General features: G+C 45.8%; 2 protein-coding genes across 2 annotated transcripts in view; both read right to left on the minus strand.

The window, feature by feature from the left end:
- Positions 1-2,090: 2,090 nt before the first annotated feature.
- Positions 2,091-5,219, minus strand: pigc (phosphatidylinositol glycan anchor biosynthesis, class C). The gene is given in 4 exon segments (XM_029687022.2): positions 2,091-2,664; positions 2,667-3,192; positions 3,383-3,625; positions 5,112-5,219. Coding segments are annotated over 3 exon segments (939 nt in total). The 5' UTR covers positions 3,623-3,625; positions 5,112-5,219; the 3' UTR covers positions 2,091-2,491.
- A 1,589-nt stretch (positions 5,220-6,808) lies between these two features.
- Positions 6,809-27,122, minus strand: part of LOC115145083 (SUN domain-containing ossification factor-like) — a 66,890-nt gene continuing 46,576 nt past the window's right edge. Inside the window, 13 exon segments of the mRNA XM_029686329.2 lie at positions 6,809-10,872; positions 11,799-11,854; positions 15,105-15,196; positions 16,349-16,491; positions 16,613-16,717; positions 17,109-17,196; positions 17,303-17,812; positions 17,814-17,880; positions 17,883-18,565; positions 18,635-18,725; positions 22,232-22,312; positions 23,012-23,077; positions 23,176-23,267. Coding sequence (XP_029542189.2) covers positions 10,402-10,872; positions 11,799-11,854; positions 15,105-15,196; positions 16,349-16,491; positions 16,613-16,717; positions 17,109-17,196; positions 17,303-17,812; positions 17,814-17,880; positions 17,883-18,565; positions 18,635-18,725; positions 22,232-22,312; positions 23,012-23,077; positions 23,176-23,267 — 2,545 coding nt within the window. The 3' untranslated portion in view covers positions 6,809-10,401.

Here is a 27,122-nt window from a genome sequence, read left to right on the forward strand (position 1 = left end):
TTTATTGTGGGAAGCTTGTGGAAGGCTACCTGAAACATTTGACCCAAGTTAAACTATTTAAAGGCAATGCTACCAAATACTAATTGAGCTGAAAATAAATTATCTACTATTGTTCTGACATTTCACATTCATAATTAAAATAAAGTGGTGATCCTAACTGACCTAAGACAGGGAATTTGTACTCTGATTAAATGCCAGGAATTGTGAAAAACTAAGTTTAAATGTATTTGACTAAGGTGTATGTAAACTTCCGACTTCAACTGTACATAATACCTCAATTACCTCAACTAACTGGTACCCCCTGTATATAGCCTCGCGACTGTTATTTTACTGCTGCTCTTTAACTATTTGTTATTTTTAACTTAAGAAAAACAAGTGTTAACTTCATTGTTGATTAAAGGCTTGTAAGTAAGCATTTCACTATAAGGTCTACACCTGTTGTATTCGGCACGTGACAAAATCTGATTTGAAATTGCCTGAGGAAATAGAGGTAGACTAGGGAAGTGCCTAGGGGGAGAAGGAGACAATCCACTCAGTTGAACTCCGTCAAGAATCAAGTGCTAACAGTCAGTATCTGGATAATGTGTAAAATGCTTTGCTTTAAAGCAGTATCCAAATCCATAGGATGTAGTGATCACAATATAATAGCCATATTTAGGCTGAGCCTAATATAGTGTATAAGAGGTAATACAATACGTGCAGCTTTTGACATTGTCGATCATAGTCTGCTGATGGAAAAACGTACAGTATGTGTTATGGCTTTACACCCCCTGCTATAATGTGGATAAAGAGTTACTTGTCTAACAGAACACAGAGGGTGTTCTTTAATGGAAGCTTCTCAAATAAAATCCAGTTAGAATCAGGAATTCCCCAGGGTAGCCGTTTAGGCCCCAAGCTTTTTTCAATTTTTACTAACGACATGCCACTGACTTTGAGCAAAGCCAGAATGTATATGTATGCGGATGACTCAACACTATACACATCAGTGGCTGAAATGACTGCAACACTCAACAAAGAGCTGCAGTTAGTTTCAGAGTGGGTGGCAAGGAATAAGTTAGCTCTAAATATCTCTAAAACTAAAAGCATTGTATGAGGAACAAAACACTCACTAAACCCTAAACCTCAACTAAATATTGTAATAAATCATGTGAAAATTGAGCAAGTAGACACTCTGACTAAACTGCTTTGAGTAACCCTAGATTAAACTGTCATGGTCAAAACATTGATGCAGTAGAAGCTAAGATGGGGAGAAGTCTGTCTATAATAAAGCGATGCGCTGCCTTTTTAACTATCAACAAGGCAGGTCCTACAGTACACACAGTACTACATAGAGCCATGACTACATGGAACTCTATTCCACATCAAGTAACTGACTCAAGCAGTAAAATTAGATTTAAAAAACAGATGAAAGAAATTCCTTATGGAACAGCACTGAACTGTGAAGCAACACAAACATAGGCACAGTCACATGCATATACACACACATGGATTTAGTAATGTAGATATGAGGTAGTGGTGGAATAGGGGCCTGAGGGCACACAGTGTGTTGTGAAATCTGTGAATGTATTGTAATGTTAAAAAATAATAATAATAATAGAAATTGCCTTAATGTTGCTGGACCCCAAGAAGAGTAGCTGCTGCTCTGGCAGCAGCTAATGGGGATCCATACTAAATACAAATAAATACAAAACTCACCATGGAGCCACAAGACCGACCGCAGTACCAACCACGTCAGGCCCCTGAAAGGGGATGCTGACATCAAGTGGATTTAGTACGGTACTGCATACATGTAGCTCGTGTTTCCCAACGCCAGCCTCCAGTACCCCCCCAACAGTACACATTTTTGTTGTAGCCGTGGACAAGCACACCTGATTCAACTAATCATCAAGCCGTGAAGGAGTTGAATCAGGTGAGTTTGTCTGGACCTACAACAAAAAGATGTGCTTTTTGGGGTACTGGAGTTGGGAAATAAACAGCAACAGGTCTACTTTTTTGTTGTTGAGTTTATGCATGCATGACTTGAAAGTTTCCCCACTTGTGAAGCTGAATAGGTTTAATTAAATAATTTCCACAGGAATAAATATAGCTAATACGATCATAAACAAAATAACTTTATTTTTCCAAAACTGCATTTAACACCTGACCGTACAACAAAGGTTAAAATCATTACAGGTTGAATACTCCCTATTTCATTCAACATGGTCACAATCGACCATGCCTCAGAGCCCTTGGTTACTAGACACACGTTTAGAAGTTGTATAAAAGTGGTGGAGTCTGAGCAAAGCGTCTACAGTAGGCAGCAAAGAGCTTCAGTTCCCTGCTGAGAAACCCTATTGTTCTGTTAAAATAGGAGCAACAGCTTTCTATAAAGTGTTTTCAAGGTTGCCACTCGTCCTACCAGTCTGGTACTGGTAAGGGACATACCCTTACCGTCGTCAGTGGATAACGGTGTGTGTGGCTTGGCCCCCCAATCCTCTGCCTCCTTTATCCATCAATGTAGAAAGTGTGTTAGATCCTCTCGTATCTCGGCTTCATCCCAGGGTCCCTGGATGTTATCTTTGTCACTCTGCAGTCGGATCAACAGCAGAGGACACAGCAGGGTCACAGTCCCCAACAGTGCAGCCAACAGCACAGCCCCCCCAGGCCACAGAGAACCCAGCCCCCCACCCCACACACACCCACCAGCACACACACACACCCAAACACCCACGGGGCACAATCTCTCAGCCGCTGCAGCAGGCAAGGCCATAGGGCAAACACTAACAGGGCCCAGCAGAGCATGGTGAAAGTATGAAGGGAGGAGGGAGAGGAGGAAGAGTCCAGGCCACCGGAGGTGTGCAGGTCCCCGGGGAGGCGCGAGGCCAGGCAGACAGAGGCGAACAGGGCAGCGTTGAGAGAGAGGCTCCCAGGGGGAGAAGGTTGGGCGTAGGGGAAGGCCACCAGGTGGGCCAGCAGCATCAGGGCTGTCATGGCGTACACCGTGTCTGTACAAACTGACTCTGTTAAAGTCCTGAGGACAGGAGAGAACCCAAACGTGAAGGAGAGAAAGATAGAGGCACTCTGCAGGTCAGACCAACGTGTACGGTGGTGGTTGTCTGAATCTCCCCGCGGAGCCAGTGCTTGGTAGAGTCCATAGCCCAGCAGGGCACAGAGCAGGCCGGTCCACAGCAGCGTGGAAGGGGAGAGCAGGCTCTGGAGGGAGAAGAGAGGGGTTAGACTTTATAGAACTGTTTAAAACTGAATGACAATGTATTCCACAATAAAGTGCCCAACTTTTGACTAGAGCCCTAGCTATGTGAGTAACACTATATTGCCCTGGTCAAAACATTACTGCACTGTGGAGAATATGGTGTCATTAGAGCTTCACCCTAAGGTCTCTTACCTGCTCCATGTACAACCAGAGAGTGAGGAAAAAAGCCACACAGGAGATCTGCTGAGCCACCAGTCCTGCCTCCTGCACCACGGCCCAGTAGCGATACTGGCGGAGGCCCTCGTTCCTCCTGAGCTCCTCCAGGAAGCGGCGGTCCACATAGTTATCAGGGAAGGGTTGACGCTCCCATAGAACTTTCCTCCAGGGCACTGCTGGGCCTGGGGCTGCCCCTGACCCACTGTCTGCCCCCATCAACTGGACACAAACACCAAAACCATAGGCAAATTATGAAACACATAGATCACATAGCTTGACGCAAATCTCATTCCAAAATGATGGGCATTAATATGGAGTTGGTCCCCCCTTTGCTGCCATAACAGCATCCACTCTTCTGGGAAGGCTTTCCACTAGTAGTTGGAACATTGCTGTGGGGACTTGCTTCCATCCAGGCACAAGAGCATTAGTGAGGTTGGGAACTGATGTTGGGCAATTAGGACTGGCTCGCAGTCGGCGTTACAATTCATCCCAAAGGTGTTCGATGGGGTTGAGGTCAGGGCTCTGTGCAGACCAGGCAAGTTCTTCCACACCGATCTCGACAAACCTTTTCTGTATGGATCTCGCTTTGTGCACGGGGGCATTGTCATGCTGAAACAGGAACGGGCCTTCCCCAAACTGTTGCCACAAAGTTAGAAGCACAGAATTGTCCAGAATGTCATTGTATGCTGTAGCATTAAGATTTGCCTTCACTGGGACAAAAGGGCCTTGCCCAAACCATGAAAAACAGACCCAGACCATTATTCCTCATCCACCAAACTTTACAGTTGGCACTATGTATTGGGGCAGGTAGCATTCTCCTGGCATCTGCCAAACGACAGATTCATCAGTCAGATGATGAAGCGTGATCGCTCCAGAGAATGCGTTTCCACTGCTCCAGAGTCCAATGGCGGCGAGCTTTACACCACTCAAGCCGACTCTTGCCATTGCGCATGGCGAGCTTAGGCTTGTGTGCGGCAGCTCGGCCAAGGAAACCTATTTCATGAAGCTCACAACGAACAGTTACAGTTACGAACAGTTACTGTGATGACGTTGATTTCAGGGGCAATTTTAAACAAACATTTTTTTGTTGGAAAGGTGGCATCCTATGACGGTGCCAAGTTGAACATCACTGAGCTCTTAAGTAAGGCCATTCTACTGCCAATGTTTGTCTATGGAGATTGCATGGCTTTGTGCTCGATTTTATACACCTGTCAGAAACAGGTGTGGCTGAAATAGCCAAATCCAGTCATTTGAAGGGGTGTGTTCGACAGGATGAAAACTGATAATGTATCATGGGTAAATCGTGACTGACTGATCTACAAATAATGAGTTATTTATGGAAGGTGATTTGTAGATCAGTCAGTCGGCAGTCGCCCGCAATGTCCTACAAGCCAACTATGATACCCATTACATATTGTGTATTTCATCTGTCAAAACAAACAAATTATAGACATGGGTAGAGAAATTGGTGCCAACGTTTCAGAACAAAACATGATCAAATAATTTATGACAAGCACTGCCAGGCTTGTCTTGAAAGCGGATTATGGTTGTTAGCTTGCCAGCTAAAGCGGCTAACGTAGCCTGCTAAGCTCTTATATTTTTGCTACTAGTTGTCATTCAACAGAACCATCCTGAAAATATACCACAAACCCTGTTACATTTTCGTTAAAACTACTTATTTCGGTAAGAGATGTTCTGATTTTACCTGCAAGGGACTAAGCTGGACAGCTCTGAAGCAGGCAAGAACACGAAGTACTTCCGGCTTACCGATTTTTTGGATCCTTCAGAATAAGAGTTCCGTCCTGTATACTTTGTAAATCACCGAATACAACAGGTGTGGTAGACCTTACATTGAAATGCTTACGTACAAGCCCTTAACCAACAATGCAGTTTGAAGAAAATACCTAAAAGTAAGAGATAAGGATAACAAATAATTAAAGAACAGTAGAAAATAATAGCGGGGCTATATACGTGGTTACAGGTACAGAGTCAATGTGCGGCGGCACCAGTGTCGAGTTAATTGAGGTAATATGTACATGTAGTTAGAGTTATTCAAGTGACTATGCATAGATAAGAGAGAGTAGCAGCAGCGTAAAAGGAGGCAATGAAAATAGTCTGGGTAGACATTTGATTAGATGTTCAGGAGTCTTATGGATTGGGGGTAGAAGCTGTTCAGAAGCCTCTTGGACCTGGACTTGGCGCTCCGGTACCGCTTGCCGTGCGGTAGCAGAGAGAACAGTCTATGACTAGGGTGGCTGGAGTCTTTGACAATTTTTAGGTCCTTCCTCTGACACCGCCTGGTATAGAGGTCCTGGATGGCAGGAAGCTTGGCCCCAGTGATCTACTGGGCCGTATGAATGAAACATAAGGGAGAAAATGACGGACAATGTGCAATATTAGATATATACTAGTTATCATAAAAAGAATAAGCGTATTTCTATGAAATCTGATTTATACATTTTTTAAAGCCTGAATGGACAACGTTTTTTGTGTGTACACCTATGATTTATTGCACCATACAATTTTCTGTACATTGTCTCGCAGTAAAAAGGGTGTCTGTTGCTGCTCATTTTACAGCCTTTAAAGTGTGGCCAATCAACTTTAATTCATAATACTCTATGCACAAGGACTCCTTTGAACAATTTCCACTGACATTTTACCAAAACACATTTACTTGAACAGTGCAGATGCAAAGTTTGGTAACAGACTGATGGCACAAACAGTCTAAGCCATCATTCTGTTCCCAAATTTTGCATCAGTGGAAATGTTTAAATGTATTCCTTGTGCAGTTTTTTTTATTTTTAACTTTGCAATCAGTTGTTTTTGTTTCGCATGCATTTTAAATGTGACAAATCTGTCTTATCACTCCATTACTGTGGAATTTCCCATGTATTTTCTTCCCAGTCCCTTTCTGAACCATTTCCTCTCATCCCATCTGTCCCTCATTTATCCATCCACCATATCTTGTTCTCTGCTCCCATCCCCATGCATCCCCTCTGAGGTTGCATCCTCTGTGTATAGCAAATGTCTCCAGTCCGATGGTGGAACAGTGCAGAGGGATACAACCTCTGAGCCCCTCCAGAATACAACAGTCAGCTCCTCCTGAAGGTTATTCTTGGCCCAAACCCAAAATACATGTGGGTCGAACAAGTAGGATTGTTTCATTTACACACCAATAGGCCTTACGTATTTGTAAAAGCAGGATTTGATCAATTATTTCCTAGCTGTTAACAGTTCATGTTTTGTAGTGCTGATCACCGTTTCACCAGAAGATGGCGAAGTGATGCTACGCAACACAGCAGGAGTCTGTAGAGAAGAAATAAGGCTCCTCTGATCCTAGATCTGTGCAACCTTTACCTAGGAGCAGTCACATGAACAAATGCAGACTCCAAAACAGTCACGTGAAAGACAAAAAGGTTTTATTTAGAAATTCACAGTTTCTAATGGCACTACATCTTTGTAGTTACACTCACGCTCCTGTTGCACAATACTATGCAGCTCTTCCTCAAGAGTACTCACAGTGAGAGAAAAGAGGGGAAAAAAGGAGGCATGGACAGAAACCACTTGAGACAGGGTTTAGTGTAGAAAAACAAAAAGGCATGAAGGTAGTAATAATAACAGTGCACACTGAGCCCCAGGGGTCACCAAGGACCTTCAGTCACTGTTAAATTAGGGCTTTGCAGAGTCTCTCTCACATGCATGTCAAGAGAAAACACTCTCACAGTGAAACAAACACTCACAGTGAAACACTTCCTTGCATGCATGCATACACACAAGTATAATATCATACACGTTCAAAAAAGGAAGCAAAACAAAGAGGGTCATGATTAGCTGGGTATGGAACACTTCTTCAGAGAAAGTTTTGCGTACCAAACCCTTTCCCAACATTCCCTTTATTCAATTCATCCTCTGAAAACCACTACCTGCCTATGAGGTGGGGTGAATGTACAGTAATGAACAACAAATGAATGACAGCTAGTAAGGAAAGTAGAGGTGGCCAGTTAAAGGAGCCATTCATGGTAAAGGGAAGAGAAGTGGTTCAATTAAAATAACTCTTGCCACAGTGTCTGAACCCTGACCTGTGTAGGGGTTAGAGGTCAGGGTGTGGAGAGGGTAGAGTAGAGGACCTGGGAGGCTGGTCTGTAGCAGTAAACTATAGAGGGAGTGTGTAGTGTTTATTTGGTTTGTGGTATTCCAGTGTCTCTTTCTCAGTTAGTCAACAACCAATCCAACTCAGAGGCCATCAGATCACACCCACACTACACACAGGCCAACTACACAGATATATAGTACACAGAGATGGGATTTTTCACATTTTCCCCTTTGCCGTGCCAATCACATCCTTGCAGACACAGAACCAATGACTTCAAACATTTCTTCTCTTTTAACTTCATCTTCCCAAAGTACTCTGAACAACTAAGGAAGCAGACCCACACCCTCTGATTTGTGAGGTGTGGCTGGTTCATATTGAATATTATTCTGTCTTATACAATCCAGCAACAGTTATTACTGGGGCTGATATGGTTACAGCCCTCCGTACCCTGATATAGGTCTAGTTAAGAGAGGTTTGTGTGTGTGTGTGAGACAGTGGAGGTGACTCAAAACCACAGAAATATAAAAAGGTGGACACCTTGTTGTCTCTATATCTTTGTAAAAACAAATATTGGTCACAAAAGAGGTGAACATCTGAGCCAATGTGTTAAATAGTGTGTCGGGCAGCCAGTGGAAAAATCACACCGTATGCAACAGTACCATGGTATGTATGTACGTCAGAGGCTGGTGGGAGAAGCTATAGGAGGATGGGCGCTTTGTAATGGCTGGAATTTAATCAATGGAATGAGTCAAATGTGGTTTCTTTGTGTTTGCTACCGTTCCATTAATTCCATTTAATGGTGGGAGGAGCCATTATTTGACCCACTAGGCTAACTTGGGCAGTAGGTAGCCTAGTGAGCGTTGTACTAGTAACCGAAAGGTTGAAAGATGGAATCCCCGAGCTGACAAGATAAAAATCTTGAACCCACGGTTCCTAGAGCGTCATTGAAGATAAGCATTTGTTCTTAACTGACTTGCCTAGTTAAATCAAATATGTTTGTTTTTTTGCCATTACAACGAGCCAGTCTTCCTATAGCTCCTCCCACCAGCCTCCTCTGATGTACCTTTGTCTGTGTGTTTTAATTGAAACCATTATTATTGTCTGTACCGTGTGTGTGCCCCTGGGCTACAGTATGTGGGGTTTGCTGTGAGGCCAGGACATAAATAGATAAATAAAACTGACCTCACAGAGTCCTCAATAGGACCTCAGGGGATCTGCTCTCAAAGTGAAGTTACCCCTAGACACTGTTCTAAGATCAGTATTGCATTGTTGATTCAAATGGTGAACATGAGGAATTGGGGGAGGGAAAGCTGATCTTAGATTAGTAACTAAAGGCAACTTCTACCCACAAAGCTGTGACATCTTCAGACTGAACTGTTCCCAACAACTAGAATATCACACAACACTCAGTTCTCAGCATGGCTCATAAACAGCTCAATATAAAAACACAACCTAACTGACTGACTGGGTTCTGGCTGCAGACTACCTGCCACAATGTGCAAAAACAACCAGCCTATAAAAAGTCCAGCAGCTAAGCCTCAAATTTGAGGGGAATTGTTGATATTGTGATAAAAACACCACATTTCACACACAGCTAGAACAAGTCCCAAGAAGTGTGTTTTTTAAATATATTTTTTAGCTATAATGCCATCACAGATGTTTTGTATTACCACCCTGGCAGCATTTCTAAAATGGCCACCAACCAGCCCCATGGAACCATATTGGACAGGAGTTACATGGCCATATCTCCATAAATAATAGGTACATAAAGCCCAATTGATGACTTAAAATGTTTGTGGGGGTCTGTAGAACACAATAGAATGGACCAAGTATACCAGTTAGATGTGATCTTTAAAATTAAATATACTTCATCCTAATTTTCCGTATTTTAACAGTACAAGATCCCTTTTCTCTTAGCTGGCTGTGTGTTTGTTAGTGTGTGTGTGTGTGTGCGCGCGTGTGTATTTTGGGCCCAGCCCATACAACTTTCAGAGGTCTTACTGGAGAGACAAGCTGCTATGTAAACTATTTCAATTAGTTAGAGCTTCTTCCTTAGTATCACAGCTGGATAAACATGGCTAGCCGCTAGAGACACAGAGACATGAACACACACACACACACGCGCAGTGTATCTTCATTCAGCTCTGCTGGTTGTGTTAGGTTAGACTGCCTGAGAGGGCGAGACACAGGGCCTGCTGTGGTGTGAAGGGTTAACACCCCAGTCCCATATGAACAACAACTGCAGTAGTGTTCGCTAGCTCTGAACACTACACAGAGAATGAACAGAATGTGGAAATGGAGGACAGGAGAAAGGAGGGAGGGTTGGGTTAGAGAAGTAACTAGTCCTGCTGCACAGTTCTCTCATTGCGACACATTTCATCCTTACAGCTTCATACTCTACTTTCACAGGCCCCAGGAGAGGCAGGGGGCTCCGGTAGCTCTACCCAGCCAGCCCTTCTCCTCTCTGGGTACAGGGCTGCAGTACAAGCCCCTGACGCCTAGGTCTTATGGAGCAATGTGCTTGTCCAGTAGAAACAGGCCACATGTTTGAATGTCTGTTTTCTTATAACACTCCAAAGCATTACAGTTTTGCTCTCCGAAAAGAAAAAGAACAATACTTTGAATTTATTATTTTTTTCCATTGGTGAAAGCTTTCGAATGGACAGTAAAGGCACATGACCGTTAAATGGTCTCTGATTGGTGGGGAGGGTGGCTGTTGATGGGCAACTAATGTCATGGTTTCCGAGTTCCACTGTAGGCCAGGGTGCTCATGGGAGAAGTGGTTCAGAGATGTGGCCATTTTGGGGCGAGACCACACCACTTCACACCTCCCTAACCAAGTCTGCTACCAGGGTGCGTGTGTGTGTGTGTGTCTGAGTCAGTCTGAAGTGTGCGTTTGTGATTAGACATGTCCTGTGACGGCCGTGGGGCCAATAGTCCCCACGCTGATCTTCTTGTTTCCCTTGATCAGCTGCTGCAGGCTGGGCAGAGAGTTCATAGCCCCCCCTGTCTGTCTGGAGGATAACTGCAGCTCCACTTGACGAGACCTCTGACGCTTCGCTGACCTCTTCTTAGAGGGAGGGAGGGAGGGGAGGCAGAGCGGGACGGGGATGGCAGCATGGCCGTTAAACATGCACGGGGGGGAGGAGAGTGGCGGGCCACGGCTGATGTAGGACTCCTCAGAGTGGGTGGAAGAGCTACCGCTGCTGCTCTCTGAGGGGACGTGGAGCTCCTTACAGGAGATGTCTTCTAAAATTGGAGGTGGTGGTGGTGGGGGAATCACAGAGTGGGGGAGGCCATTGCATTCGAGTGCCCCGTCAGCCCCTGGGGAAAAGGGAGCTGATAATGCTGCCTTCAGTTTACATCGTTTCTTCTGGAGAGAGAGAGAGAGGGAGGGAGGGATGGAGAGATCGATAAATAAAGAGTACAGGGCAAACGACAGATGTAAAAAAAAAAACATGTTAAGTCATGTTAACCACCTCTATACCAGACACACGGCACAGTTACAACCAAACTACACAGACACCAAGCTCTCAAAGATTGTGTCTAAATATTTTGATCCAGTACTGTGCGAGACACAAACAGGACAGCACAAGGCAGGGGAAGGCAGGGACAGTGGGGAGAATGGCATTAAAAAGGATAGGGTGCTGACCAAACCTGAGCATCTCTATATAAACCTGAGCAAAGCCATGTTATGCAGATTAAACCCTGACACAATGACTACCAAATGGAGGGTAGGTGCCGGTCCCTCCTGGATCACAGCTTAAGTCTGGGTTGTGGATAAAAACAGGATGTCAGCTATTGGTGGGTTACAACTTTTAAACCACTGCCCAATCCTGCCCTGTGCATGCTCCTACATCACCCCCTAACAGTCCAGCTCCATTGTCAGCAGAGAAATGGTTAACTCGACCAAATCCACAGAAACGGCCTGTAATCACAGATCTAGGATCAGCTTAACTCTCCCCAGACCCTAACCTTAACCATTAGGATGGGAGAACGCTAAACTAACCTTAGATCAGAGTCTAGGGCAGCGTTTCCCAAACTTGGTCCTCCGGAACGTTTTTGGTTTTTTGCCCTAACACTACACAGCTGATTCAAAGCTTGATGATCATTTGAATAAGCTGTAAAGGGCAAAAACCAAAACGTGCACACATTGGGGTCCCCAGGACCGAGTTTGGGAAACCCTGGTCTGGGGGCAAATTCACCTTACTCCACTGAGACCATAAGCAAACAAGATGGCCGCGGGGGCCACCATACAACAGCAGTAGCAGACGGAGAGGAGAGCAGGGGACACTGTACCTTTTTCTCTGGTGAGAACCTTAAAGGTTCAACAATGTATAGGTCGTCGGGGCCTACTGAACAGGGAGAGAACAGGGCCATGTTAATGATGGGATGGCATACAGGAACACGCATGACACAAGCAGCATGACACCACATTGCAAGTAGTACTACTGATTACTATTAAAGTAATGTTACACAACCTTTTTATACTATATCCCAGAATAAAGGTTATAGCTACACTGAAGAGGTTATAGCTAGTAGTTAGCCTACATTGGGCCTACAAAGCAGTTCTCTAGTTGATGCTACTACTTGCAGTGGTCTAACAGAAGCAGTCAGGCTAAAGCATTGTGTTCTATGTACAGTACCAGTCAAAAGTTTGGACACACCCACTCATTCCAGGGTCTTTCTTTATTTGGACTATTTTCTATATTGTAGAATAATAGTGAAGACATCAAAACTATGAAATAACACATATGGAATCATGTAGTACACACAAGCACACCAAGACAAAACCTATTCTCCCTCAGGAGACTGAAAAGATTTGGCATGGGTCCTCAGATCCTCAAAAGGTTCTACAGCTGCACCATCGAGAGCATCTGACTGGTTGCGTCACTGCCTGGTATGGCAACTGCTCGGCCTCTGACCGCAAGGTACTACAGAGGGTAGTGCGTACAGCCCAGTACATCACTGGGACCAAGCTTCCTGCCATCCTGGACCTGTATACCAGGCGTGTCAGAGGAAGGACCTAAAAATTGTCATAGACTCCAGCAACCCAAGTCATAGACACTTCTCTCTGCTACCGAACGGCAAGCGGTACCGGAGCGCCAAGTCTAGGTCCAAGAGGCTTTTAAACAGCTTCTACCCCCAACCCATAAGACTCCTGAACAGCTAATCAAAAGGGCTACCCAGACCCCTCTTTACACTGCTGCTACTCTGTTGTCATCTATGCATAGGCCCTTTAATAACTCTACCTATATACTACCTCAAATAACCGGTGCCCCCACACATCGACTCAGTATCAGTACCCCCCTGTATATAGTCTCGCTATTGTTATTTCACTGCTGCTCTTTAATTACTTGTTGCTTTTACTTCTTACCTGTATTTTTTTTTAACTGCATTGTTGGTTAGGGGCTCATAAGTAAGCATTTCACTGTAAGGTCAATACCAGTTGTATTCGGTGAATGTTTAACAAATCAAAATATTTTTATATTTTAGATTCTTCAAAGTAGCCACTCTTTGCCTTGATGACAGATTTGCACACATGGCATTCTCTCAACCAGCCTCATGAGGTAGTAACCTGGAATGTGTCTTGCTAAAAGGTGCGTCTTGCTAAAAGTTCATTTGTGGAATTTCTTTCCTCCTTAATGCGTTTGAACCAATCTGTTGTGTTGTGACAAGGTAGGGATGGTATACAGAAGACAGCCCTAATTGGTAAAAGACCAAGTCCATATTATGGCAAGAACAGCTCAAATAAGCAAACGGAAATGACAGTCCATTATTTTAAGACATGAAGGTTTTCACGGAACATTTCCAGAACTGTGAAAGTTTCTTCAACTGCAGTCATAAGAACCGGGGTGGCAGGTAGCCTAGAGTTAGAGTGTTGGAACAGTAACCGAAAGGTTGCTGGATCGAATCCCCGAGCTGACAAGGTAAAAATCTGTCGTTCTGCCCCTGAACAAGGCAGTTAACCCACTGTTCCCCAGTAGGCCGTTATTGCAATTAAGAATTTGTTCTTAACCGACTTGCCTAGTTAAATAAAAGGTTACATGTTTTTTTTTTTACCATAAAGCTCTATGATGAAACTGTTTCATGAGGACCGCCACAGGAAAGGAAGACCCAGAGTTCTCTCTGCTGCAGACGATAAGTTCATTAGAGTTAATGGCCTCAGAAATTGCAGCCCAAATAAATGCTTCACATAGTTCAAGTAACAGACACATCTCAACATCAACGTCACAAATTGCTGCAAAGAAACCACTACTAAAGGACACCAATAATAAGAAGAGAATTGCTTGGGCCAAGAAACACGAGCAATGGACATTAGAACGGTGGAAATCTGTCCATTGGTCTGATGAGTCCAAACGGGAGACTTTTGGTTTCAACCGCAGTGTCTTTGTGAGATGCTGAGTAAGTGAACAGAGGATCTCCGCATGTGTGGTTCCCACTGTGAAGCATGGAGGAGATGGTGTGATGGTGCTTTGCAGGTAACACTGTCAGTGATTTATTCAGAATTCAAGGCACACTTAACTGGCATGGCTACCACAGCATTCTGCAACAATACGCCATGCCATCTGGTTTTTGTTATTCAACAGGACAATGACCCAACACACCTCCAGGCTGTGTAAGGGCTATTTGACCAAGAAGGAGAGTGATGGAGTACTGCATCAGATGACCTGGCCTCCACAATCACCCAACCTCAACCCAATTGAATGGTTTTTGGATGAGTTGGACTACAGAGTGAAGGAAAAGCAGCCAACAAGTGCTCAATATATGTGGGAACTCCTTCGGTTGGAAAAGCGTTCCCCGTGAAGGTTGTTGAGAGAATGGAAAGTTGTCATCAAGCCACAGGGTGACTACTTTTAAACAAATCAAAATGTATTTTAGATTCTTCACACTTTTTTGGTTACTACATGATTCCATATGTTTTATTTCATAGTTTAGATGTATTCACTATTATTCTACAATGTAGAAAATAGCCAAAATAAAGAAAAACCTGGAATGAGTAGGTGTGTCAAACCTTTGACTGGTACTGTATACTCTCATTCAGTTCAGCATCTGTATGGACACACAGATGGCAATGACAAGTGCTCTGGCCCAAGAACAGCACAGACATGAGAAAAAAAAGAAGGTATATGAGAGCGAGAGAGCGAGGAGAGAGAAATAGTGGGAGTACTATGTTTCCTGTCTGTCTGAATGAAGGTCTTTATTCCTTCAGGAGAGGGGTGTGCCCAGGCCATCCCACTGGAGTGTCTGTGGCTCCAGTACCCTACAGTACCCTTACAGCAGCTCACCAGCATGGTACAGCCAGCCAGCCCGGCAGTCCAGAGAGAGACCATGCATGGGCAGAGCACATAGTCATGCACAGCTGTTGCTCTGAGACTGTAGCAGTAATGTGGTGTATGATGGCGCTGGCATGGAAGGCTTTCTGAAGACTGTCGTGTCTAGTCTTTTTAGTCATAGCTCCTGAGCAGCAACAGGATGGACAGAGCAGCGATGTAGAAGACGGGAAGCTTAGAGGAAAAGGGTGTGTGTGTGTGTAAGAGAGAGGACATGTGACTGAGTGTTTGCAGAGTGACTAAGTGTGTGTGTGTGTGTGTACACACTTACCTTCTGAAGTAGGAAAGGTGAAGGACTTGGAGCGTACGAGAGGACACGATATCCTCCGCTTCAGACTCATATCCTCATAGGAGGAGAAACACCTAAAACACACGATAAGATAGCACCGTTCTAAATCTATGACCCAGTCGTTGGTTTGAAATGTTGCGCTGCCATGCTGCCACGCTGCCATGCTGCCATGCTTGCTAGCCAGTCAACTACGGCTAACTTACAGAAAAGTAGCTGCATTCGCGTTTGTTTTAGCTGTTTTCAAGTGACATTTATTTGGATGCATCCATAACAATGAGATCATGATGCGTGATTTCGCCTGGCATAGAAAAATGTGCTCTTTCGTCAAGACACTGTTCAGAGGAGCTAGTCAACAACACAGCTAACACAATCACTTTCATTTCGTTTTGACCTGTTTTTCTATCAACATTTATTTGGATATATCCATAACAACTATGCAGAGTCCTGATTTCCACTGACTAAGAAAAGATCTCCTCGTCCTGACAATCCTCAATAAGACAGTGGAGATAGTTTCAATATTGAAACAAGACAGGAAGTCTTATACGCATTTTGGTTGTTAACTAACCAACTGCTAGTTTAAAAGAAAGGGGAGATCATGTCTAGCTGCTTTTTAATGGTGGACATCCGGTTTCTAAATTGCCCGGCTGGGCTGATGAAATAGTGGATTGCGCATCGAGATGGAACAGTAAATAGACATTTCAACATCATAACTGGTGGCAACCAGCTGCAACAGTTTTAACCAAATCAGCATTAAGGATTAAACCCACCGTTGTATAAAATAAAATATTAACTGGGCTAAGAGAAAACATTATATTAGACCCAGAAAGCACCAACAATACTCTAGTAAATAATATGGGGAGATCAGACAAAAAAGGTGTGTGTGTTTACCTCTTGGGGCTGGGGTAGTGGTTGGCTGTGGTATGTGTGTTTACCTCTTGGGGCTGGGATAGTGGTTGACTGCAGTGTGTGTGTTGGTGTGTGTTTACCTCTTGGGGCTGGGGTAGTGGTTGGCTGTGGTATGTGTGTTGGTGTGTGTTTACCTCTTGGGGCTGGGGTAGTGGTTGGCTGCAGTGTGTGTGTTTACCTCTTGGGGCTGGGGTAGTGGTTGGCTGCAGTGTGTGTGTTTACCTCTTGGGGCTGGGGTAGTGGTTGACTGCGGTGTGTGTGTTTGTGTGCGTTTACCTCTTGGGGCTGGGGTAGTGGTTGACTGCAGTGTGTGTGTTTACCTCTTGGGGCTGGGGTAGTGGTTGACTGCAGTGTGTGTGGTGGTTCGTGTGTTGGTGCTCCGGCAGCAGTGCAGGCAGAACACCAGGCCCAGACAGAGACACAGGACTAGAGACACCACCAGGTAACTCTGTCGGTCTGACACCTAGAAAACACGAACACACATAAACATATAATCTGAGGAAACACAACATTTTGCAAGATGATTAAAATTAGGGCAACATTTTATCTGACACTTAATAAATGTAGGTAGTATTACTGTGTACCTCTTTCTGTAACAGTGAGACAGTCATGGTGAGGTTGATCATCAGCTTGGTGACGTTCTCCAGCTGGCCCTGTAACATCTGAATTGACTCGGTCTGTCTCTGGTCCTGAGGGATCACACAACCAAGATGCAACGTTAATAAAACCCTGAGACAACCAACCTACTCCACAAAAGACAACCCCAACCATACAACCTATACCAGTGTTTCTCAACGACTGTCCTCCAGTACCCTCAACAGCACATGTTTTTGTCGTGGCCGCAGACAAGCACACCTGATTCTACTTCTCAGCTAATCAACAAGTCCTTGACAAGTCAATTCTGGTGTTTTTGCCCGGAGCTACAACAACGTGTGCGGTTGGGGGTACTGGAGGACCGGAGTTGGGATACACTGACCTACGATAAACCACATGTTAACTATCACTGAACTGAACAAATCACAACCATCCCACAACAACCGTCCTGCAACCCAAACCAAGAAGCAACCGTTTGTAATGGACCTGTTCTCCAGCGATGCGGGAGGTGTTCTGTAGCTTGATGATGGTCTTGTTGAAGGCCCTCTGCATCTCCTCCATCTGCTTACGATACCTAGAACACACAACAAGCTAATCAGAGCCTGAACAGGACAAGTCATATGGAGGAAGCTACGACGTGTCTATAAGGTTTAAAAAAACACACACACACACACACACACCTCTGGCTGAGTTCCTCCAGATATCTGCTGCTGAGAGACATGTTCATCTCCAGGGCTTTGATCCTGTTGTTCAACCTCATGAACACACTCTCCTTTTGACTGGAGCCGTGCACGTTCACTCCTCCGTTCATGCCTCCATTCCCTCCAATATACTCCCCTGTGCTCTGCAGCTCAGCGTAGAAGTCCGTAGCTGTCCGGTGTAAATGTCCGTTAGCAGTAACCGGGACGCTAAGTAGCAGGTCCTCCGTGGACTCTTCCCTAAGTGGGTGCTCTGCTGGCTGGGGAGAGTCGCCGCCGCCCTGCTCCCCTTGGCCCTTGAGGTCTCCACTTTCTACCCCAGCCCTGGGTGTGTGTGGCTCTGCGTGTGTGTCGGGCTGGAGGGGCACAGGGAGTTCGGTGGGAGGGGGGATGTCTGCAGGTCTGGAGGCAGTGGGGAGGGGCTGGACTGGCTCCTCCTTCAGGGAGAGTGGAGGGAGGTCCAGAGAAGCTGTCTCAGAAGTTGGGGGTGGAGGGGGTAGTGGGACTGGGGGAAGGGTTGGGGGTGCTGGCCTGCTGGGCCTCTGGGCCAGGGGCTCCTGCAGGGCTGGAGGAGGGACGGGGTCATCTTGGCTGAGGGGCCGGGGAGCTTCGTCCTGGGTAGGGGTGGGTTTGGAGAGGGGGGTGTGAGAGAAGCTGTGGGGGGGCAGGGTAGAGGTCCGGCTAGGCTCCAGAACAATGATGTGGTCTACGGGGTGTGTGTCTGTGTAATTGTGTGAGTCTGTAGTAGATAAAACCTCGTTTTGGGCCCGGGGAGCCGTCTCAGGATCAGGGACCGCCTCTGTGTGTGTTGGGGCTTCCTGGGTGTGTGTGGCGGCGGGGACAGGGTCCTGTATGGTGGTGTGTGTGGGTAAGGGAGTGTCTATGGGTGTGTGTGAGTACGTATCTTGCTGCCTCTTGCGGAGACCGCGCTGTCTCTCTCTGGTGAGGCAAGCGTCACACCAGCACCGTAGCAGCTCCGGCAGTGTGGCCACACACGAGACAGAAGAGAGGGAAGACACGGAGGAGAGAGGACAGTACAGCTGGCTCTCCCTCATCCACTGTTCCTCTCTCTCCTCATCATCATACCCCTCTTCCTCCATAAGAGTCACAGTGGACTGTGGGGGCTCCTCTTCCTCCACCACCAGAGTCACGATCTGTCCATCCTCCGGGGAGGGTAGGGGGGAGCCCGGGGAGGAGAGGGCGACATCGGGGTCCTCCTGAGGAGCGGTGTGGTCTGGCTCCACTCTGAGAGAGAGGAGGAAGTTAGAGACTCGTAGTGCAATGTGAGTGAGAGTGAGTGAGTGAGTGACTCACGCTGGAGGAGGTGTGGTGATGGTAGGGGTTGGTGTGAGCAGCACCTCCTTATTCCCCTCGGTTTGGTTCTGGGCTTCTGATGATGCGTTGGCTGGAAGAGATACACAGACACACAGCAGTCTTTAGATACCGTCATCAACTACCACAATTACATAGAACATGTATGTCAACTACTACATTAACTTCCTTTCATAGGATAACTATCACTAGTCATGACAAGGTTCAGTTCTCTAACCCCAGACCAGCTATAGTCTGATGCCAGTCTGGTGCTGCTCTAGCCAACTCTATGTTGTTGCCCAGTTCAGTGGGTTAAAATGGGGAACAGAGACAAAATACCAAACATCTATGTTTGGGGTAACGACCACAAGAGATTTGGCAAAAACAGAAACAGCCAGGCTGGTCCAGTTAGGACTGCTCTCAAAACTCAGTGACCCTGTGGGTTGAAAAAGGGTTTAACAAACAGCCCATAGTTGGTCACTTCAGCTGCCCTGAATGCAGCCCATAGGAAGGCTGTGTAACGGGTTGTGAGGATGTGTGTGTGTGTGTGTGTGTGTGTGTGTGTGTGCGCCATTGGGACCAGGGGGTAAATCCGTGTTAGAATAGTATTTAGACTCCAGCAGTACCTGAGGGTAAGAGGTACCAGAGGTATTTGGTTCTGCGTCATAGACCCCCCCAGTCCTAATAGAAACAGCTCCCCAGCTGCTACCTTATAAAACACTGCTCCATTGTTCCTCTGAAAACATCCTGGCACCAGTCAAATCAACATCTGGAGCCTCAGGCAGGCAGGCAGGCAGATAACGCAAAGACGCACACACTTGCAGACACACACACCAAACCGGAACCATATGACAGTTTCAGAACCGCCTAATCTAAACAAGATGGGTGAAGTTGGGCTTAGACTGAACTGTCCAGCAGGAAGGGAAGGAGAGATGGAAGGGGGAAGGAGAGGGCACAAACTTATATAATAGGGAAAAGGGGTTGGGCAAGAGAAAGAATGACGAGAGTAGCAAGACTTGCTGGGAAGAAAGCGGAACAAAAACTGGATCTACGGTTTGTGTTTGCTCCGAGGTGTGATGTCATTTGGAACATTCTGTTAATCGTCGACTGTGGTGTGTGTGTGTATGATCCTAACTCAAACAACCCATATGGAAGTAAGTGTGTGTGTGTGTGTGTGTGTGGTAGGGGTGTGATGTTTAAACTAAATTGGGATCTATGACATTTAGAAAAAATCCCTAAAATCACAAAACTACCACTAACAGGTCCCGATCATCATCATAAAAATGGAAAAGTTCAAATTAAACAAATACCTAAACGCAGCAATGCTGTAAAGGAGGAGATATGCACGGATATAAAATGCTCCGCGCGTCATTAACAGTGTGGACAAGCCAGTTGGTTCTGTTTGAACGTTGCCGCTGGCTGTGTGGTTACTAAACGAGAACAAAGTTGGGTAGGATAACAGGGCTTGTTGCGTGCGTGCGTGCGTGCCTGCGTGCGTGTGTGTGTGTGAGAGAGTGAGTGAGTGAGTGAGTGAGTGAGTGAGTGAGTGAAGGCTAGATCGGTTCTTCTTAAACATAGTTGAATTCCAGAGCTTCTATTCTGTGAGGGAAAGAGGGGCAGGCTAAGTGCTGAGCCTCAACAAATCATGCTGGTTTAATTAAGACCTTTATTACGTACAGAATACCTCTAATGTTCACACTGGGACATTCCCCTGGACAGCTCAGTGCTTTAGTTAGCACAAGATAAACCTTCCTCCATACATACGCAAACCTCATGCCTCTCGCTGCGAGGCCGTTAACGCAGTAAGTTCACTACATTAACACATAGCATTTCCTCAAAGTAGAGGTCGGCCGATTATGATTTTTCAACGCCGATACCGATTATTGGAGGATCAAAAAAAGACAATACTGATTAATCAGCCGATTTTTAAAAATGTATTTATTTATTTGTAATAATGACAATAACTGAATTAACATTTTTATTTTAACTTAAACATCAATAAAATCAATTTAGCCTCAAATAAATCATTAAACATGTTCAATTTGGTTTAAATAATGCAAAAACAAAGTGTTGGAGAAGAAAGTAAAAGTGCAGTATGTGTCTTGTAAGAAAGCTAACGTTTAAGTTCCTTGCTCAGAACATGAGAACATATGAAAGCTGGTGGTTCCTTTTAACAGGAGTCTTCAATATTCCCAGGTAAGAAGTTTTAGGTTGTAGTTATTATAGGAATTATAGGACTATTTCTCTCTATACCATTTGTATTTCATATACCTTTGACTATTGGATGTTCTTATAGGCACTTTAGTATTGCCAGTGTAACAGTATAGCTTCCGTCCCTCTCCTCACCCCTACCTGGGCTCGAACCAGGAACACATCGTCAACAGCCACCCTCGAAGCATCGTTACCCATCGCTCCCGGCCCTTGCAGAGAAAGGGGAACAACTACTTCAAGGCCTCAGAGCGAGTGATGTCACCGATTGAAACGCTATTAGCGCGCACCCCGCTAACTAGCTAGCCATTTCACATCGGTTACACCAGCCTAATCTCGGGAGTTGATAGGCTTGAAGTCATAAACACCTCAATGCTTGAAGCACAGCGAAGAGCTGCTGGCAAACGCACAAAAGTGCTGTTTGAATGAATGCTTCCGAGCCTGCTGCTGCCTAACATCACTCAGTCAGACTGCTCTATCAAATCATAGACTTAATTATAACACACACATATGAGGACCTTAGGTCATTAATATGGTCAAATCCGGAAAGTAGCATTTCGAAAACAAAACGTTACGTATTTTATCTAACGGGTGGCATCCCTAAGTATAAATATTGCTGTTACATTGCACACCCTTCAATGTTATGTCATAATTATGTACAATTCTGGCAAATTAATTACAGTCTTAAATGGTCTTCACACAGTTCGCAACGAGCCAGGTGGCCCAAACTGCTGCATATACCCTGACTGCTTGCACGGAACGCAAGAGAAGTGACAATTTCCATAGTTATAAGAAATTCATGTTAGCAGGCAATATTAACTAAATATGCAGGTTTAAAAATATATACTTGTGTATTGATTTTAAAGAAAGGCATTGATGTTTAACGGTTAGGTACACATTAGTGCAACGACAGTGCTTGTTTCGCAAATACGCTTGTTAAATCAACACCCGTTTATGAAGTAGGCTGTGATTCAATGATAAATTAACAGGCACCGCATCGATCATATGCAATGTAGGAAAGGCTAGATAAACTAGTAATATCATCAACTGTGTGTAGTTAACTAGTGATTATGTTAAGATTGATTGTTTTTATAAGATATGTTTAATGCTAGCTAGCACCTTACCGTGGCTCCTTGCTGCACTGGTAGTCAGCCTGCCACGCAGTCTCCTCGTGGAGTGCAATGTAATCGGCCACGATCGGTGTCAAAAAAAATGCAGATTACCAATTGTTATGAAAACGGGCCCAAATAATCGGCCATTCCGATTAATCGGTCGACCTCTACCTCAAACACAACACACATTCTTAGCAATGAATAGAAGGGGGTGAAGGAAATGAGAGAAGAGAGAGAAGGGGAGGAGCGAACAGAAGAGAGGAATGAGGAGGATCCATACGTTTCAGCTGTGCTCCTCCATCCTCAGGCTTGCCTCCCAGAACGTTGGCTGCTATGTTGTTGACCATGTTGAGAATGGCATCTGTACGTAAAACACACACACACGGAATCATGAATAACCTTCTTCACTGGTAGTAAAGTAGTTGAAGGCCCCACAGGAATCTGTAAAACCACAGTTCTTGGTATTCACCTACCACAGCATGCAATCCCCTAACCGACTCCACATACCCTTACCCAACCAACCCATCTCTGCCTGGCTGGCTAGAGGACCTTGTCAGCCTCTGCTTGTTTTCAAACACTGGTGTGGGGGGGGTTGTGTAGAAATGGGTCAGTCAATTTTCTAAATACTGAACCAGTTGTGTGTATGACTATTGGGGAGGGGGGGTCTCTTAGCCAATCAGATTGCAGCCTCAGTGCCCTGCCAGGGAGACACAGGGGCTCCAGTGTGTGTAACGGAGTTATGTACAAATCAGTAGTCCTAACCCGTATCCCAGCCACAGCTCTCTGTTTGCCAATGTGCCGTCGTGTGGGAATACAGAAACTGAAGAAACATTCAGGACTTGATGTTTTCCAGGAAAGCAGCTTCTTGTCTCTCCATTCTCCAAGAAATACAGAGCCTGTTTTAGACCCAGGTCTGGAGATCAATTCTCTGATGTGATTCGATACAGTAGAGAACCGATGCTGAGCCAGTTCGATATCAAGTTAGCCATGTTTACGCTGTCCTGTGCCGTGTGAAACTACGCTCAGAACAACGTGATGCGGTGTGCGTGTGTGTACATACTTGTGGCAGAGCCCAGCAGATTTTTAGAGCCCTTGTCCTCAGAGTGGAGGTAGCCAGGTGGGTAGTCTGTAGATAAAAGAACCAGATTATTTCAAGGTGGAGAAAACATGAGCTTTTATAATAACAATCTGACCAAGTATCACACGCACGGTGTACCTTCTTACCATAATCCTCATCAAGGTAATCCAGCCTCTCTGAGGGGTACTGGGAATCTGCGATCTCTTCGTATTCCTCCACCATACTGGTACCAAACACCCTATAAAATACACACATGGTTATATGACACACACACACACACACGGTTAAATGTATCATATACAGCTGAAAAGAGAGGAATTATGATTAGACGAACATGGACATGTGAGTTGACATGTTGAGATGACATGCTGTTCCCTATAGTGTTGTTTTTGTACATTCATCTATACATCTCACCCCACTAACCTTACCGACTGAGATAATTGTAAACCTTAACATTTAGTTATTTTGTTTATCTACAGAGAGTAGCAGCATTTATGTGGATGTGAACGTTGGCCAAGTTAAAAAAATGTAAAAAATAAACGTGTTTTCTTTTAACAGCTCCTGTCCTGGTCTCCACTCCTTGAGGGCACGACGCAGGGCGAACATAGGGGGAAGGTAGTGAGTGGGAGGAGGTGGTAAATCTGTAGTAGTAGGATTTTTTACAGCCCCCTGACAGTCAACCCCCTGTTAAACTCACCCAAATGTTTTGTTAATGATTACCTGTCCACTAACCTGGCCTCAGCCCCTGTAGGGAATGGCAGGGAGTGTGGGTGATAGGAGGGTAAGGAGGAACTTAGTACATCCAACTCAGCAGAGGACAAAGGGCTACTGTACCGAGTTGAAATGGTTGTACTATACAAGGTTGTTGTACTGCAACTGCAGGGTCTTTAACATCTGGCCTTCTCCTCTGCCATTGTTTACAGTGATCTGCACACCTCATATTCTCTGTAAGAGGGAGGGAGGCTGTGGGTTGAGAGCTCAGGGTCTCTGTTGGGTTCTGGTAGCGAGAGAGGGGAGAGAGTGATCTGAGGAGGGTCTCTGTTGGGTTCTGGTAGAGAGGGTGATCTGAAGAGGGTCTCTGTTGGGTTCTGGTAGAGAGAGAGGGGAGAGGGTGATCTGAGGAGGGTCTCTGTTGGGTTCTGGTAGAGAGAGAGGGGAGAGGGTGATCTGAAGAGGGTCTCTGTTGGGTTCTGGTAGAGAGAGAGGGTGACCTGAAGAGGGTCCCTGTTGGGTTCTGGTAGAGAGAGAGAGGGGAGAGGGTGACCTGAAGAGGGTCTCTGTTGGGTTCTGGTAGAGAGGGGAGAGGGTGATCTGAAGAGGGTCTCTGTTGGGTTCTGGTAGAGAGAGAGGGGAGAGGGTGATCTGAAGAGGGTCTCTGTTGGGTTCTGGTAGAGGGGAGAGGGTGATCTGAAGAGGGTCTCTGTTGGGTTCTGGTAGAGAGAGAGGGGAGAGGGTGATCTGAGGAGGGTCTCTGTTGGGTTCTGGTAGAGAGGGTGATCTGAGGAGGGTCTCTGTTGGGTTCTGGTAGAGAGAGAGGGGAGAGGGTGATCTGAAGAGGGTCTCTGTTGGGTTCTGGTAGAGAGAGAGGGGAGAGGGTGATCTGAGGAGGGCCTCTGTTGGGTTCTGGTAGAGAGGGGAGAGGGTGATCTGAAGAGGGTCTCTGTTGGGTTCTGGTAGAGAGGGTGATCTGAGGAGGGTCTCTGTTGGGTTCTGGTAGAGAGGGTGATCTGAAGAGGGTCTCTGTTGGGTTCTGGTAGAGAGGGTGATCTGAAGAGGGTCTCTGTTGGGTTCTGGTAGAGAGAGAGGGGAGAGGATGATCTGAGGAGGGTCTCTGTTGGGTTCTGGTAGAGAGAGAGGGTGACCTGAAGAGGGTCTCTGTTGGGTTCTGGTAGAGAGAGAGGGTGACCTGAAGAGGGTCCCTGTTGGGTTCTGGTAGAGAGAGAGAGGGGAGAGGGTGATCTGAAGAGGGTCTCTGTTGGGTTCTGGTAGAGGGGAGAGGGTGATCTGAAGAGGGTCTCTGTTGGGTTCTGGTAGAGAGAGAGGGGAGAGGGTGATCTGAGGAGGGTCTCTGTTGCGTTCTGGTAGAGAGGGTGATCTGAAGAGGGTCTCTGTTGGGTTCTGGTAGAGAGAGAGGGGAGAGGGTGATCTGAGGAGGGTCTCTGTTGGGTTCTGGTAGAGAGGGTGATCTGAGGAGGGTCTCTGTTGGGTTCTGGTAGAGGGGAGAGGGTGATCTGAAGAGGGTCTCTGTTGGGTTCTGGTAGAGAGAGAGGGGAGAGGGTGATCTGAAGAGGGTCCCTGTTGGGTTCTGGTAGAGAGAGAGGGGAGAGGGTGATCTGAGGAGGGTCTCTGTTGGGTTCTGGTAGAGAGGGTGATCTGAAGAGGGTCTCTGTTGGGTTCTGGTAGAGAGGGTGATCTGAAGAGGGTCTCTGTTGGGTTCTGGCTGAGCTCCAGCTCTTCTACACAGCTTTAAGGAAGGAATGTCTCCATATAGAGCAGAGTATGGAAGACTTACTGTAATACAGCCATCTAACCTCCTACACTGGGCTCCTTAACTTACAGATAGACATGGACAAGAGCATGCTGCCAAGTCAGAGACAGAGCGACAGAGCGGGATCGAAAAAGAGGCCGAGAGCCAACATGGCAGAGACACATATTTCCTGGAAATCCTATAGAGCACAGAGACCATTACTAGAAAGCTGCTCAGCTCACAGTATATCTACTCACCGTGTTCTCTGAAATAACTGATTGATTTCACTGCACACTAGGGGCCACTAGGAGCTAACACTATTGAAGGCAGCAAGACAAAGGAGATGATCGTGGACTACAGGAAAAGGAGGGCCGAAGAGGCCCCCATTAACATCGACGGGGCTGTAGTGGAGCGTGTCGAGAGTTTCTTGGTGTCCACATCACCAACAAACGATCATGGTTCAAACACACCAAGACAGTCGTGAAGAGAGCACGTCAACAACTTTTGCCCCTCAGGAGATGGAAAATATTTGGCATGGGTCTCCAGATCCCCAATAGTTCTACAGCTGCACTATTGAGAGCATCCTGACAAGTTGCATCACCACAACTGCTTGCATCTGACTAAGGTAATACAGAGGGTAGTGCGTACGGCCCAATACATCACTGGGGCCAAGCATCCTGTCATCCAGGACATATATACAAGGCATGTCAGAGGAAGCCCCAAAAAATGGTCAGACTCCAGCCACCCTAGTCAGACCGTTCTCTCTGCTACTGCACGGCAAGCGGTACCGGAGCGCCAAGTCTAGGTCCAAAAGGCTATAAGACTGCTGAACAATTAATCAAACGGCCATCCAGACTATTTACATTTTCCCTGCTGTGTTCATTATATAGCACAGGAGGCTGCTGAGGGGGAGGCTGCTGAGGGGGAGGCTGCTGATGTATTTTACACCATTCCACCTTTTCTGCACCAGCCATTACCACGAGCCCGTCCTCCCCAATTAAGACGCCACCAACCTCCTGTGTTACATAGCCTTTTTGCTAAACAACACAACATTATATAGCACTGGAGGAAAACATTACTGTTATTTCTCTTCTATTCAAGTCAGTCTGTCATTACATTTTTTAACAGCCAATCTCCTGGTCTCCCTCCGTCTCTCTCTCTATACAGTTGAAGTCGGAGGTTTACATACACTTAGGTCGGAGTCATGAAAACTTGCTTGTTTTCAGCCACTCGTCAAATTTCTTGTTAACAAACTATAGTTTTGGCAAGTCGGTTAGGACATCTACTTTGTGCATGACAAGTCATTTTTCCAACAACTGTTTACAGACAGATTATTTCACATATAATTCACTGTATCACAATTCCAGTGGGTCAGAAGTTTACATACACTAAGTTGACTGTGCCTTTAAACAGCTTGGAAAATTCCAGAAAATGATGTCATGCTTTAGAAGCTTCTGATAGGCTAATTGAGTCAATTGGAGTTATACCTGTGGATGTATTTCAAGGCCTACCTTCAAACTCAGTGCCTCTTTGCTTGACATCATGGGAAAATCAAAAGTAATCAGCAAAGACCTCAGAAAAAAAATTGTAGACCTCCACAAGTCTGGTTCATCCTTGGGAGCAATT

This window comes from Oncorhynchus nerka, linkage group LG17, assembly GCF_034236695.1.
Source record: "Oncorhynchus nerka isolate Pitt River linkage group LG17, Oner_Uvic_2.0, whole genome shotgun sequence".
Taxonomy (NCBI): domain Eukaryota; kingdom Metazoa; phylum Chordata; class Actinopteri; order Salmoniformes; family Salmonidae; genus Oncorhynchus; species Oncorhynchus nerka.